Below are 14,131 nucleotides of genomic sequence, written 5' to 3' on the forward strand. Positions count from 1 at the left end.
AGGCACGTGCCACCATGCCCAGCTAATTTTTTGTATCTTTTTTTTTTTTTTTTTTTGAGACGGAGTTTCGCCCTTGTTACCCAGGCTGGAGTGCAATGGCGCGATCTCGGCTCACCGCAACCTCCGCCTCCTGGGCTCAGGCAATTCTCCTGCCTCAGCCTCCTGAGTAGCTGGGATTACAGGCACGTGCCACCATGCCCAGCTAATTTTTTGCACTTTTAGTAGAGACGGGGTTTCACCATGTTGACCAGGATGGTCTCGATCTCTCGACCTCGTGATCCACCTGCCTCGGCCTCCCAAAGTGCTGGGATTACAGGCTTGAGCCACCGCGCCCGGCGCATTTTTTGTATCTTTAGTAGAGACGGGGTTTCACCATGTTGACCAGGATGGTCTCGATCTCTTGACCTCGTGATCCACCTGCCTCAGCCTCCCAAAGTGCTGGGATTACAGGCTTGAGCCACCACGCCCGGCTTTTTTTTTTTTTTTTAAGACGGGGTTTCACCATGTTGCTCAGGCTGGTCTGGAACTCCTGACCTCAGGTGATCGCCCGCCGTGGCCTCCAACGTGCTTGGATTACAGGCGTGAGCTACCACGCCCGGCCTAGATTTTCTTAACCATTCTATCCTAAGCATTGATTTCTTTTTTTTTTTGAGACGGAGTTTCGCTCTTGTTACCCAGGCTGGAGTGCAATGGCGCGATCTCGGCTCACCACAACCTCCGCCTCCTGGGTTCAGGCAATTCTCCTGCCTCAGCCTCCTGAGTAGCTGGGACTACAGGCATGCGCCACCATGCCCAGCTAATATTTTGTATTTTCAGTAGAGACGGGGTTTCACCAGGATGGTCTCGATCTCTTGACCTTGTGATCCACCCGCCTCGGCCTCCCAAAGTGCTGGGATTACAGGCTTGAGCCACCATGCCCGGCTGATTTCTTAATTAATAACAAGACTACCTGAATGGCGGAGCCTTGGGAGGGATACAACCAAAACTTTAAAAGAAAAACAAAATGACTACCTGTCTGTCTTCCCATTGAGGGTCAGTGGGTCTTTTCTTGGCTACCCTTAAATACTACAGCAATTTTTGCTCCATTGCTTTTTGCTTTCCATATACCTACGCAAGGATTTCTGAGCTTTGTGTCTCTGTGGAGATATTTCATTTGGTTAAAAAAAAGTTTTTTTTTCCACATCAGACAGGTAATATGCCAACATCATACCAGGTTTTGAGGGAGGCACATCTCTCACGTGAGTGTAAAAACTCAGTCATTGCCAGGCCTGGTGGCTCACGCCTGTAATCCCAACACTTTGGGAGGCCAAGGTGGGCAGATCACTTGAGGTCTGGAGTTGGAGAGCAACCTGGCCAACATGGTGAAACCCTGTCTCTACTAAAAATACAAAAAAATCAGCCAGGCACTGGGCGCAGTGGCTCACACCTATAATCCCAGCACTTTGGAAGGCCGAGGCAGGTGGATCATGAGGTCAAGAGATTGAGACCATCCTGGTCAACAAGGTGAAACCACACCTCTGCTAAAAATACAAAAATTAGCTGGGCATGGTGGCACGTGCCTGTAGTCCTAGCTACTCAGGAGGCTGAGGTAGGATAATTGCTTGAACCCAGGAGGCGGAGGTTGCGGTGAGCCGAGATCATGCCATTGCACTTCAGCCTGGGTAATAAGAACGAAACTCCATCTCAAAAAAAAAAAAAAAATTAGCCAGGCATGGTGGCAGGTACCTGTAATACTAGCTACCCAGGAGGCTGAGACAGGAGAATCTCTTGAACCCAGGCAGTGGAGGTTGCAGTGAGCTGAGATCGAGCCATTGCACTCCAGCCTGGACAGCAAGAGCAAGACTCCATCTTAAAAAAAACAAAAAACAAAAAACCCAGTCATCAACTTATGAATTACAGAAGGATCCAAAAAAACAAAAAAAATCTTTTATTAGATTCACAGAAAACAAATTAAGTAGTGCTTTAAATTTGTACATGAGTGTTTTTGTTTTGTAATCACTGTTGACTTGTGGATACTGCATTAATGTATTTTTTTTTTTTTTTCAGACGGAGTTTCGCTCTTGTTACCCAGGCTGGAGTGCAAAAATATTTTATCCCACCAGGCAACATAGAGAAATCTTCTCTCTACTAAAAAATTTTTTTAAAAAAATTAGGCCGGGTGTTGTGGCTCATGCCTATAATCCCAGCACTTTGGGAGGCCGAGGCAGGTGGGTCACCTGAAGTCAGGAGTTTAAGACCAGCCTGACTATCATGGCGAAACCCTGTCTCTACTCAAAATATAAAAATTAGCTGGGCATGATGGCACACACCTGTAATCCCAGCTACTCGGGAGGCTGAGGCAGGAGAATCTCTTGAACCCGGGAGGCAGAGGTTGCAGTAAGCCGAGATCTCACTACTGTACTCCAGCCTGGGCAACAGAGTGAGACTCCATCTCATTCATAGATAGATAGATAAAATTTTAAAAATTAACCAGGCGTAGTGTTGTGCACCTGTAGTCCCAGCTATTTGGGAGGCTGAGGCAGGAGGATCGCTTCAACCCAGTAGGTTAGAGGCTGCTCTCAGCCATTATTGCACCACTGCACGCCAGCCTAGGTGACAGAGTGAGACCCTGTCTCAGAAAAACAAATAAAGACAGTACAGAAAATATTTGAAGTTACTGGCTGTTTATTTATTGAAAAACAAATCTTGGCTGGGCATGGTGGCTCACACCTGTAATCCCAGCACTTTGGGAAGTGGAGGTGGGTGGATCACCTGAAGTCGGGAGTTCCAGACCAGCCTGACCAACGTGGCGAAACCCGTCTCTACTAAAGATACAAAATTAGCTAGACACGGTGGTGGGTGCCTATAATCCCAGCTACTCAAAAGGCTGAGGCAGGAGAATTGCTTGAACCCAGGGAGGCGGAGGTTGCAGTGAGCCAAGATCACGCCACTGCACTACAGCCTGGACAACAAGAATGAAACACCATCTCAAAAAAAAAAAGAGAGAAAGAGATTTTTAATAGGGATGAAGTATGTCTGAGACTATTTTAATTTTGAAAAAATCAATCAGGTGATCATAAGGAAAATAGCTTGAAGTAAGAGACTAGAAGAAGCAGTTTTGTAAACCAGGAGGATGTGCGTCTGACCTGGCATTGGTGGGCATAAAATAGATTGTATGAAAAGCAAGAGACCTTTCAGATTGAATCTGATTGGCACTCTGGTGCTTTTAGACTCTTCCAGCAGCAAGAGACTGGAGGAATCTGATCTCATGCTATACACGTGGGCATCTATTCTTGGATCTCTCTCAATAGAACAGCATAAATTTGCCAATTGTGAACTATTTTCTGAATTGATACGTATACTTTGTTTTACCTAGCTAATAGGAAAATTGTTATAGTATTATTTATTCATTTTTTTTTTAGAGATAGAGTCTCATTCCATCATCCAGGCTGGAGTGCAGTGGCACAATGATAGCTTACTGCAGCCTTGAACTCCTGAGCTCAAGCAGTCCTCAAACTTCTGCCTCCCAAAGTGCTGGGATTACACACAAGAGCAGTCGCATGATTATGGCTCACTGCAGTCTCTATCTCCCAGGCTTAAGTGATCCTCCTACCCAGCTAATTTTTGTATTTTTTTCATAGACACAGGGTTTTGCTATGTTGTCCAAGCTGGTCTCAAACTCCTGGGCTCAAGCAGTCCACCTACCTAGGCCTCCCGAAGTGTTGGGATTACAGGCATGAGCCACTGCACCCAGCCAATTGACCCATTTTACCTAAATAAATTTAGATTTCAATTTAAGGACATAAAATATGAGACATATATCCAATGTTTTATAACATAATATACCCAGCATTATTTTACATTGGGTATTTTTGTTATGTTACACTTTTCAGTTTGGAATCTGTTTTCTCATTTTAGGTTTTTGGGCCATTTATATGCCGCAGAAGCCCTCATCTCTCTCGACAGAATATCTGATGCCATTACTCACTTGAATCCGGAGAATGTCACTGATGTCTCCTTAGGGATCTCTTCAAATGAGCAGGACCAAGGTTAATGAGGACACCTTTGATCAGAACTGATCGCTGTTTCCACTTCCTTCCTGTCCTAATTCAGGATGTGTGAAAACTTAAGGGCATGGTGGTAAAGAGAAGAAAGTTTTTGTTGGGCTTTCCACATTTTTGTCTGTACTTACTTTGTAGCAGTTTTTTGCTAAGTAGACTTGAGAGTTAGTGATCACATGGTCTAAATTCTCACTTTTGAAAGTCTGGTACTGTTAGAATGGTTAATTTTCATTCTGATACTATTTTTTCTTTTCCTTTGGAGTGATTCTGCAATCCATAGGGGAATAAAAATGTTGCATTCAAGAGTCAGTTTTAGGCCTGGCACGGTGGCTCACGCCTATAATCCCAGCACTTTGGGAGGCTAAGGCAAGAGGAGCACCTGAGCCCAGGAGTTCAAAACCAGCCTGGGCAACCTGGTGAGACCTTGTCTCTATTTTAAAAACAGGAAAGAAAGAAAAGTTTGTTTTAAATCATTGCTAAATTCTTAAATAATTAAAGCTATGTGATATTTACTTTACTCAAGGTTAGCGCTTAGGTTTGAGGTGGTGGTGGGTGGTAGCATTTTGACATCTTTTAATGGAATCTCCACTACATGAAAAGTAAATAAATTGCTTCATATGAGATGTCCATATCATAAAAAAAAGTTTAGAAAATATGCCCTCCGCAGTGCACAGTGGCTCACGCCTGTAATCCCAACACTTTGGGAGGCTGAGGTGGGCTGATCACCAGAGGTCAGGAACTCGAGACCAGCCTAACCAACATGGTGAAACCCTGTCTGTTCTAAAAATACAAAATTAGCCGGGCATGGTGTTACCTGCTTGTAATCCCAGCTACTTGGGAGGCTGAGGCAGGAAAATTACTTGAACTTCAGAGGCGAAGGTTGCAGTGAGTTGCACCATTGCAGTCCACCCTGGGCAACAAGAGCAAAACTCCATCTCAAAAAAAAAAAGAAAGAAAGTATACTCTCTACCTTCTGAGCCTGAGGGAAAAAAAATATATATATATGCTCTGTTGTTCTGCCCCTCAGATTTATTTTCATGTTTTCGTAGGATCAGACAAAGGTGAAAATGAAGCAATGGAATCCTGTAAGTAAGAAGTTTTGTGTTAACAAGTAGCCTGCCTTACATCCCAAAAATTTAGACTGAATCTTCTGTGTTCATTTTTCTGCCTTACTGCTGTACTGAGTGGCTCCTGAAGACAATAGATTGGGTTGCTCCCTTGCCGTGGCATGGCCTCTTCACCAGTGTCTACACTATTTTTCCCCAGCTGGGAAGCGGGCCCCTCAGTGCTACCCCAGTTCCGTCAACTCTGCCAGGACTGTGATGCTGTTCAACCTTGGCAGCGCTTACTGCCTCAGGAGCGAATATGACAAAGCCCGAAAGTGTCTCCACCAGGTGAGTCCAGAGAGTGGGAGGAACTAAACCTTCTAAAGCAGCCAACACAACTTTGAGGTTTATGTTTTTTTGTTATTTTGTTTGAGGCATCTGGTCAGTTTGTTAAACATTGGAATATTACTTTCCAGATTTAAAAATATTCTTGCAAGGTAAACAACTAATCAGCATTGTAAATGAACCTAGACACTTAATGGAGAGTTTTCTTGATGATTTTACTTTAAAAAAAAAAAAAAAAAATGTTTTTGCCAGGCACAGTGGCTCATGCCTGTAATCCCAGCACTTTGGGAGGCCAGGGCGGGTGGATCACGAGGTTGGGAATTTGAGACCAGCCTGGCCAATATGGTGAAACCCCCTCTCTAGTAAAAATACAAAAATGTGGATAGCAAGTTAGCAGTTAAAAAAAAAAAAAAAATTAGCTGGGCCTGTTGGCAGGCACCTGTAATCCCAGCTACTCAGGAGGCTGCTGCAGAAGAATTGCTTGAACCCAGGAGGCAGAGGTTGTAGTGAGCCGAGATTGTGCCACTGTACTTCAGCATGGGCGACAGTATCAGACTCCGTCTCAAAAAAAAAAAATTTTTTAATTTCAAATCAGCAGAATAAAAAGCAACTTAGGGCCAGGCACGGTGGCCCACACCTTGATTAAAGCACCCTGGGAGGCTAAGACAGGCAGATCACTTGAGTCCAGGAGTTTCAGACCAACCTGGGCAACATAATGAGACCCTGTCTCTACTAAAAATACCAAAAATTAGCCAGGTATGGTGGCGCATTCTTGTAGTCCCAGGTACTCAGGAGACTGAGGTGGGAGGATCACCTGAGCCTGGGAGAATGAGGCTACAGTGAGCTGAGATCCTGCCACTGCACACCAGCCTGGGCAACCAGAGTGAGACCGTGTCTCAAAAAAAAAAAAAAAAGTAAATTGACAATTTTAGTGATTAAAATTCCAAAAGATGGAAAACTGTCTAAAAGATCATTTATATAAATAATGGTACATCTGTACAGTTGAAGACAATGCAGCTTTAAACTCTAGGTACTAAAATGGAAAGAGTCCAAGACATACTAAATGAAAAGTGAAAACAGCACGGTATGAAACAGTTTCTATATAATCTTGTATACACGCATAAAAGATCTCTGAAAGGACACACCAAGAAACTTATATCATTAGTTGTAAAGGTGGCAGGATGAATACTACATGGCTGAAGCATAGAATGAGAGACTTTTCACTGTATACTCTTATGCTTTTTAATTTTGAATTGTGTAAATCTGTTTTCAAAAAGTTAATTATTGGCCGGGTGCGGTGGCTCATGCCTGTAATCCTAGCACTTTGGGAGGCCGAGGTGGGTGGATCACCTGAGGTCAGGAGTTCAAGACCAGCCTGGACATCATGGTGAAACCCCATCTTAAAAAAATAAATAAGTAGCAGGGCGCGGTGGCTTAAGCCTGTAATCCCAGCATTTTGGGAGGCCGAGGCGGGTGGATCACGAAGTCAAGAGATCGAGACCATCCTGGTCAACATGGTGAAACCCCATCTCTACTAAAAATAGAAAACATTAGCTGGGCATGGTGGTGCGTGCCTGTAATCCCAGCTACTCAGGAGGTTGAGGCAGGAGAATTGCCTGAACCCAGGAGGCAGAGGTTGTGGTGAGCCGAGATCGTGCCATTGCACTCCAGCCTGGGTAACAAGAGTGAAACTCTGTCTCAATAAATAAATAAATAAATAAATAAAAGTTAATTATTAAGTCCACCTTTCAGAAAGCTAGTACTAGAGAAACTCCATACACACTAAAGAAAGCTGCTGGCAATATGTAACTAAAATAAACTTCTGAATTCCGCCACTGAAATGGTGCCTCATGAAGCTTCCAGGAAGAGTTTCATTGGATATCTTTAGTAGGTCACCTGCCAATCCCCTGGACCAGTGATGGGCATGGAGCCATACCTATAGTAGGGGACTGGGTACTACCATTGGCAGCCCCAGAGGAATCTCACAAAATTGGAAAGAATTCCTCAAAAGGACATTCATTCAGCAAATATCTGTTCAGCACTTACTTCTGAGCTAAGCCATGGGAATAAGACTGTAAATAAACAGACATGATACAGCTTTGCCCCTGTAGACCTTTGCAGTTAGGAGAGAGCTTCCTAAAAAGGGAATTGCATGGTCAGAGGACTAACATAGAAAGTTTGTATCAAATGGTACATTCTCCAGCAGCATGAGAGGGTCCACATCCCCACATGCTTGCCACAGCAACAAAGTTGAAATTAAACCTCTTCTCAGGAGATAGGGTGGCTTTCATAAAAAGACTATGTGACTTTCACGTAAGTTCCTGCTTATGCAAGCAACCTTGTTGTGCCTAGAAGTTGTGATGCTTTACCACGTGGAAAATAACACAAATTCTATTTAGTCAACTTAGTGGCATCTGGTCGGCATTTCTGATCCCAAATCAGAAAAGTGACAGACTGTCCAAGGGTAACAGTGTTTGATATTATGGTGTATGAGTTAAACTGGTAAGAGTTAAAATGTTTCACTCTTTTCAGTAGCAAGGCTAGGGTGTTGAACAGCCCCTCTCAAAGTGCCCCCAGACCCCAGTCAGTACAGCAAAACAGGGCTTTTGATCCAAGTTACAGTGTGTACAGTCCAGCTCAGGTTCTCGGACAGCAGGTGGCCATGGCTGCTGCCACGCTGGGAGAGACAGATGGGGTCAGGCCTGGTTCGGGGTCTGAAGGGGGTTTTGTTTTGGTCCCTTGGTTTTTAGGTTAATCCAGTGGCTGGACCTTTGTTAATTGGGAGGCCCACCCTGCCTGGGAGGGAAGAACAATGATGTGAAGAGTTGGAAAGGGCTCCGAGTAGATGTTTCCGAGGTTGCCTGCCCACCACTAACCATTCTGAACAGCCAGTAAGCAAAACGCCATTAAATCTCATGCAGATGTTGCCTTGAATTCTTACATTTTAGAGAAAGCTTCAGACTGTGGTCAATGCAAAGAACGGTAAATAAAATGTGTTACTAGCCACTTGGATAGAAAATAGAGATTTTAATATCCACAAAATGGTGTAAAGACGAGCTTGCCTATATAGCTTTCCTAGAAATTTTAGAACTAGAAGTATAAAATCTCATTTTCTGAAAAGAGTTATTATTCCTCAGTGGTATGGCGAGAGAAATAAAAGCCTCCTCGCCTCATTCATGAGGAACTTCTTCGAAGTACATGCTCTGGGCAAGACTCACTAGTCTGGGATTTCTCCTAATGCTGCCAGAAACCAACCTAATGCACATTTCTGGTCCTCCCCAACATCTCCCACATTTAAGCTTCTACCTTCAGTACCATTTCTCCCCATGTTCTGCCTATGCAGTATCTACCTCACAAGGACTGAAACAGGCCTCCCTTACCCCAAAGCTCTATTTGAAAGAAACTTCTTTCTTTCTCTCCATATTCACAGCACATTCACTGGCCTTTATCCCTGGCATTTAGGTAACTTTGTTTGGATTATTGTTAGTTATTTGCATGCTTGTTTATTATCAGGGGAAGTTCCTGTCTTATCTCCATACCCACCTCTGGCCAATAAGCATTGGTAGAAGTCCATTATCTGATTAGATTAGGGGAAGAGGCAGAGCAGTCTGGAAGCAATGAGCAACTAAAACTAGATGGGGAAATACAAGTTGATAATTAAAGTGAGGAAGATTTTGGCTGTAGCCCAAAGAGGCCCAGACTGAGAAAATAAACCTGTAATTTCAGCACTTTTGTCCAAAGCAGTCCAGGCTTCCTTTACTCAGGACTGAGAGAAACTGCTGGCTCCTACTCAGATCTAGGGGCAGCATGTTGCCTAAACTAGCAAATTATTTTATTGGACTAAATTGTACCGTTTCAGTCCTTAAGAATGGGGACATCAAACATGCTACGTGGTACATTTTTTCTGTATTACTATTTAAGTTTGAATTATTATTCCTGATACTTAGAACTTACAGCTTACTGAGATGTTACTTAGGAAAACAAATGGGCATGCAGATTTTGAGTAAATGTAACTATATGTGTCTGTTGTGAAGAGCCACCAGCAGACCTGGACGGTTAACTAGAGTATAATATCGGGGTGTCCAGTCACCCATCTCAAAATTCAGAGTACTACATGTCTAGCTTAATTGGTAGGTCTGAAGACAAAGGGAGCTGAGGCTTATCACAGCAGAACAACAGGTAGTCCCTAGGAAGTCATGTGGGAATGGGCTTGAATAAGTTTGTTGCCTTGTTGTTGGTTGGCAGGTGTACTTGGAGTGTATCTCTTAAGCTGTTTGTTTTTCATGGGTGTCTTTCTGTTTTGAGCAAAGGCGGCTTCAATGATCCATCCTAAAGAGGTGCCCCCTGAGGCCATCTTGCTGGCAGTCTACCTTGAACTTCAGAATGGTGAGTAATTCTCTCTGGTTAGGACTGTATCCCTTCTAAGAGCCAAGATTTTTCTGTTGGGAGACAGGATCTCACTGTGTTGCCCAGGCTGGAGGGCAGTGGCACAGTTAGAGCCCACTGCAGCTTCCAAACTCCTGGGTTCAAGCAGTCTTCCCACCTCAGCCTCCAAAGTAGTTAGGACTACAGGTACATGCCACTGAGCCCAACTAATTCCTTAAATTTTTTGTAGAGATGGGGTCTCACTTTGTTGCCCTGGCTGTTCCCAAACTCATGGGCTCATGCAGTCCTCCCATCTTAGCCTCCCTAGTAGCTAGGATTGCAGGTATAAGCTATCATTCCCAGCCAATCTTAAGGTTTTTAATGTCTGTTTTTTCTCTTCAGAGTCAAAACTTTGCCTTCCTTGAAGATATGACCCATCAAATTTTTTTGAGATGGAGTCTCACTCTGTCACCCATGCTAGAGTGCAGTGGCACAGTCTCAGCTCACTGCAACCTCCACCTCCCAGATTCAAGGTTCAAGAGAGTCTCCTGTCTCAGCCTCTTGAGTAGCTGGGATTACAAGCACCTGCCACCATGCCTGGTTAATTTTTCTATTTTTAGACAGGTTTCACCATGTTGGCCAGGCCGGTCTTGAACTCCTTACCTCAGGTGATCTGCCATGGCCTCTCAAAGTGCTGGGATTAAGGCTTGAGCCAGCGTGGCTGACCCATCAAATTCTTCTACATATAAATATAGTTAGGAACTGGGCGCAGTGGTACATGCCTATAATCCCAGCACTTTGGGAGGCTGAGGTGGACTGGTCGCCATAGTCCAGGAGTTCAAGACCAGCCTGGGCAACATGACAAAACCCTGTCTACAAAAAATACAAAAATTAGGCTGGCTTCAGTGGCTCCCGCTTGTAATCCAAGCAGTTTGGGAGGCCGAGGTGGGCAGATCATGAGGTCAAGGGTTAGAGACCAGCCTGGCCAATACAGTAAAACCATCTCTACTGAAAATACAAAAATTAGCTGGGCATGGTGGTGGGTGCCTATAATCCCAGCTATTCAGGAGGCTAAGGCAGGAGAATTGCTTGAACCCAGGAGGTGGAGGTTGCAGTGAGCTGAGATGGCGCCACTGCACTCCAGCCTGGGCGACAGAGCTAGACTCCATCTCAAAAAAAAAAAAAATAGCTGGGTGTGGTGGTGTGCACCTGTAGTTCCAGCTACCTGGAAGGCTGAAATGGGAGGAACACTTGATTCCTGGAGGTCAAGGCTGCAATGAGCTGAGATCATGCTAGAATGAGACCTTGTCTAAAAAACTAATAATAGGCCACCGCGGTGGCTCACACCTGTAATCTCAGCACTTTGGGAGGCTGAGGCAGGCAGATCACCTGAGGTCGAGAGTTTGAGACCAACCTGACCAACATGGAGAAACCCCATCTCTACTAAAAGTACAAAATTAGCCAGGCATGGTGGTGCATGCCTGTACTCCCAGCTACTTGGGAGGCCAAGGCAGGAGAATCGCTTGAACCTAGGAGGCGGAGGTTGTGGTGAGCAGTGATCATGCCATTGCTCTCCAGCCTGGACAAGAAGAGCAAAACTCCACCTCTAAAAAATAAAAATAAAAAATATATATACAATAATAAATCTTTCTATCGTTAGGAATTTTTTGGTATCCTACAATTACTCCTTACGGGTTAAGCTTATTTTATCTGAGAAAGTATAGAATTTTAACTTCTGACACTTAATTATAATTAATCCCTATTAACTGTTCTCCTAGGCAGCTAAACGACTAATTGAGAACCTGAGTTAGAATGCAGTTGCTTCGAGTTGTATACTGTAGTATTTTGAACAGACATTAACAAGTTTTACAGTAAGCCAATTCTTGCTGAGAATTACTTATTCAAACATAAATTCAGGTCATGCCTTTAGGGCATATACAGTCTCTAAGATGTATCTCACTAGAAGAAAGGCTGTTGGCCCTAAATAGCATGAAGTAGAAAAAAGATATGATTGAGAGAGATTAGAAGGGACAGAAATGCTGACAGTTCTAAGTCACAGCCATGGAGTCCTAGCTACTCTGGTGGCTGAGGCAAGAGGATTGCTTAAGGCCAAGAGTCCAAGGCAGTAGTGTACAGTAATTGCTCCTGTGAACAGCACTCCAGCTGGAATAACATAGTGAGACCCTGTCTCTTTAAAAAAAAATTTTAAAGGCTGGTCACAGTGGCTTATGCCTGTAATCCCAGCTACTCTTTAGAGGCTGGGGCAGAAGAATCACTTGAACCTGGGAGGTGGAGGTTGCAGTGAGCCATGATCACCCCACTGCACTCCAGCATGGGCAACAGAACAAGACTGTCTCAAAACAAACACACACAAAAAAGTAGTGTTCTAAGGCATACCTCCTTCTTGACCTTGGGAACTCTTACAAGCCTCCCCTTTTTTTAGTAGCTGAAGAAGGGGTTTTAAGTGCCTGGCACCCAGCCAGCCTTAGCCTCCTAAAGATGTGATTAGGGTTAGTGCATTGCCCTAGATTGTTTCATTGGTTTTTGTTTGTTTTGAGACAGGGTCTCACTTTGCCAGGTTAGAGTGTAGTGGTATGATCTCGGTTCACTGTAGCCTTGGCCTCCCAGGTTCAAGCATTCCTCCTGCCTCAGCTCCACAAGGCGGGCAGGGTAGGGGTGGGCGGTGGGTGGTGTGGGGTTAGCTATGTTACCCAAGCAGCTAGCCTCAAAATCCTGAGCTCGGGTGATCTGCCCCACTCGGCTTCCCAAAGTGCTACAGGCGTAAGCCATTACTCCCAGCTGATTGTTTCTTTTATACAGCTCACCTATTACAAGTTCTCTAACTGGCCTGTACCTTCCCAGAATCACTGGGAAGCTTTTAAAAATTCCGTTGCCCAGGCCTACATCACTTAAATACCTACATCACTTAAATCGGAATTTCTGAGGATGAGATGGAGGCTTTATGGGATTCCAGTGTACAGCCAAGGCTGCAGATGACAGCTCTTCTAGATCATCTTTTACCTCCCTAGCAGGATTCTCATGGCTTGCTTTGTGTGTGGTAGTATTGCGTTGTGTGCTCTGTTTTTTAACGGGAAGTGTTTTTATAGGTAATACTCAGCTGGCCTTACAGATCATCAAAAGGAATCAGCTGCTCCCTGCAGTGAAAACACACTCTGAAGTGAGAAAGAAGCCAGTGTTTCAGCCTGTCCACCCAATCCAGCCCATCCAAATGCCGGCTTTCACCACTGTGCAGAGAAAGTGATACTTTGCTTTTGGAAAACTGTTACCTGAGACCCAGGGGAGTATTTACTGGCCATTTTAGTTGTATCACAGCAGAATGAATAAAAGATGGTGAAGGCTGTTAATTTTGAGACGATTCTACCCCTGACTTTTTTACTTAAAATTAAGGATTTACTAATTCATCATCAGCCGTTTCTCTTTAATTTCAGCCAGACTGTTAACCTTGAGCCATTATGTAATATATGCCACAGGCAATTAAAACATGATTTTATCAGAAGGCTTTACAGTCTTTTCTTGGAACTATTAGAGTATTTTAGCATCTGAGGTTTTGTGTTAATGTTTAAAATTGACAAAGAAGAACATCAGCAATAGATCAACAGCCAATCCAGAAGCTGACCTGAGGGTGAAGGGGAGGGAGAGCAAGTTGATGTGTTTGGCATCTGCCACCACGCCCAGCTAATTTTCGTATTTTTAGTAGAGATGAGGTTTCACCATGTTGGTCAGGCCAGGCTGGTCTCAAACTCTTGACCTCATGATTCACCTGCCTCAGCCTCCCAAAGTGCTGGGATTACAGATGTGAGCCACCACACCTCACCAACATTTTTAAAAGCCAGACATGGTGGCCCATGCCAGTAGTCCTAGCTATTCCAGAGGCTGAGGTGGGAGGATTGCTTGAGGCTAGGAATTCAAGGCTGCAGTGAGCTATGATGGCACCACTGCACTCCAGTCTGAATGACGGAGTGAAACCCTATCTCAAACAAAAGACAATGCAGATTTGCTCTAGTAAATTGGGTGTCCCCCTAGTTAAGATGGTGTTTGGTAGATTCATGGAAGCTTGCCATTTAGGAGTATTCCTTAACGTCATACTCTTCACTTCCCTAGTTTGGAGGCACACTGGCTGAATCTACATGTTACCTCAGTTTCAGAAGTAGAGAGGCAAGAGGTAAGTGTGTAGATAAGCATGAATTTATCTGAAACTTTAGCTGAATTACTCCTTTTCTTTTTTAGGTATTTTTATTTTTTTATAGAAACAGGGTTTCGCTCTTGTTGCCCAGGCTGGATTGCAATGGCACAATCTCGGCTCACCGCAACCTC

At 44.2% G+C, this 14,131-nt stretch overlaps 1 protein-coding gene and 1 pseudogene across 4 annotated transcripts in view; one reads left to right on the forward strand and one right to left on the reverse strand.

Moving 5' to 3' along the window:
- Positions 1-13,313, forward strand: part of CNOT10 (CCR4-NOT transcription complex subunit 10) — a 105,336-nt gene extending 92,023 nt beyond the window's left edge. For 3 of the 4 annotated variants that reach the window (XM_003930920.2, XM_074405928.1, XM_074405927.1), the window contains 5 exons: positions 3,898-4,028; positions 5,090-5,125; positions 5,307-5,434; positions 9,742-9,817; positions 12,904-13,313. In XM_003930920.2, coding sequence (XP_003930969.1) covers positions 3,898-4,028; positions 5,090-5,125; positions 5,307-5,434; positions 9,742-9,817; positions 12,904-13,058 — 526 coding nt within the window. In that variant the 3' untranslated portion in view covers positions 13,059-13,313. The other variant, XM_074405926.1, reaches the window with a different exon arrangement.
- On the reverse strand, positions 1,181-1,277 carry LOC120360890 (small nucleolar RNA U13; annotated as a pseudogene).
- Positions 13,314-14,131: the final 818 nt, after the last annotated feature.

This window comes from Saimiri boliviensis, chromosome 9 (genome assembly GCF_048565385.1).
Source record: "Saimiri boliviensis isolate mSaiBol1 chromosome 9, mSaiBol1.pri, whole genome shotgun sequence".
NCBI classification, from domain to species: domain Eukaryota; kingdom Metazoa; phylum Chordata; class Mammalia; order Primates; family Cebidae; genus Saimiri; species Saimiri boliviensis.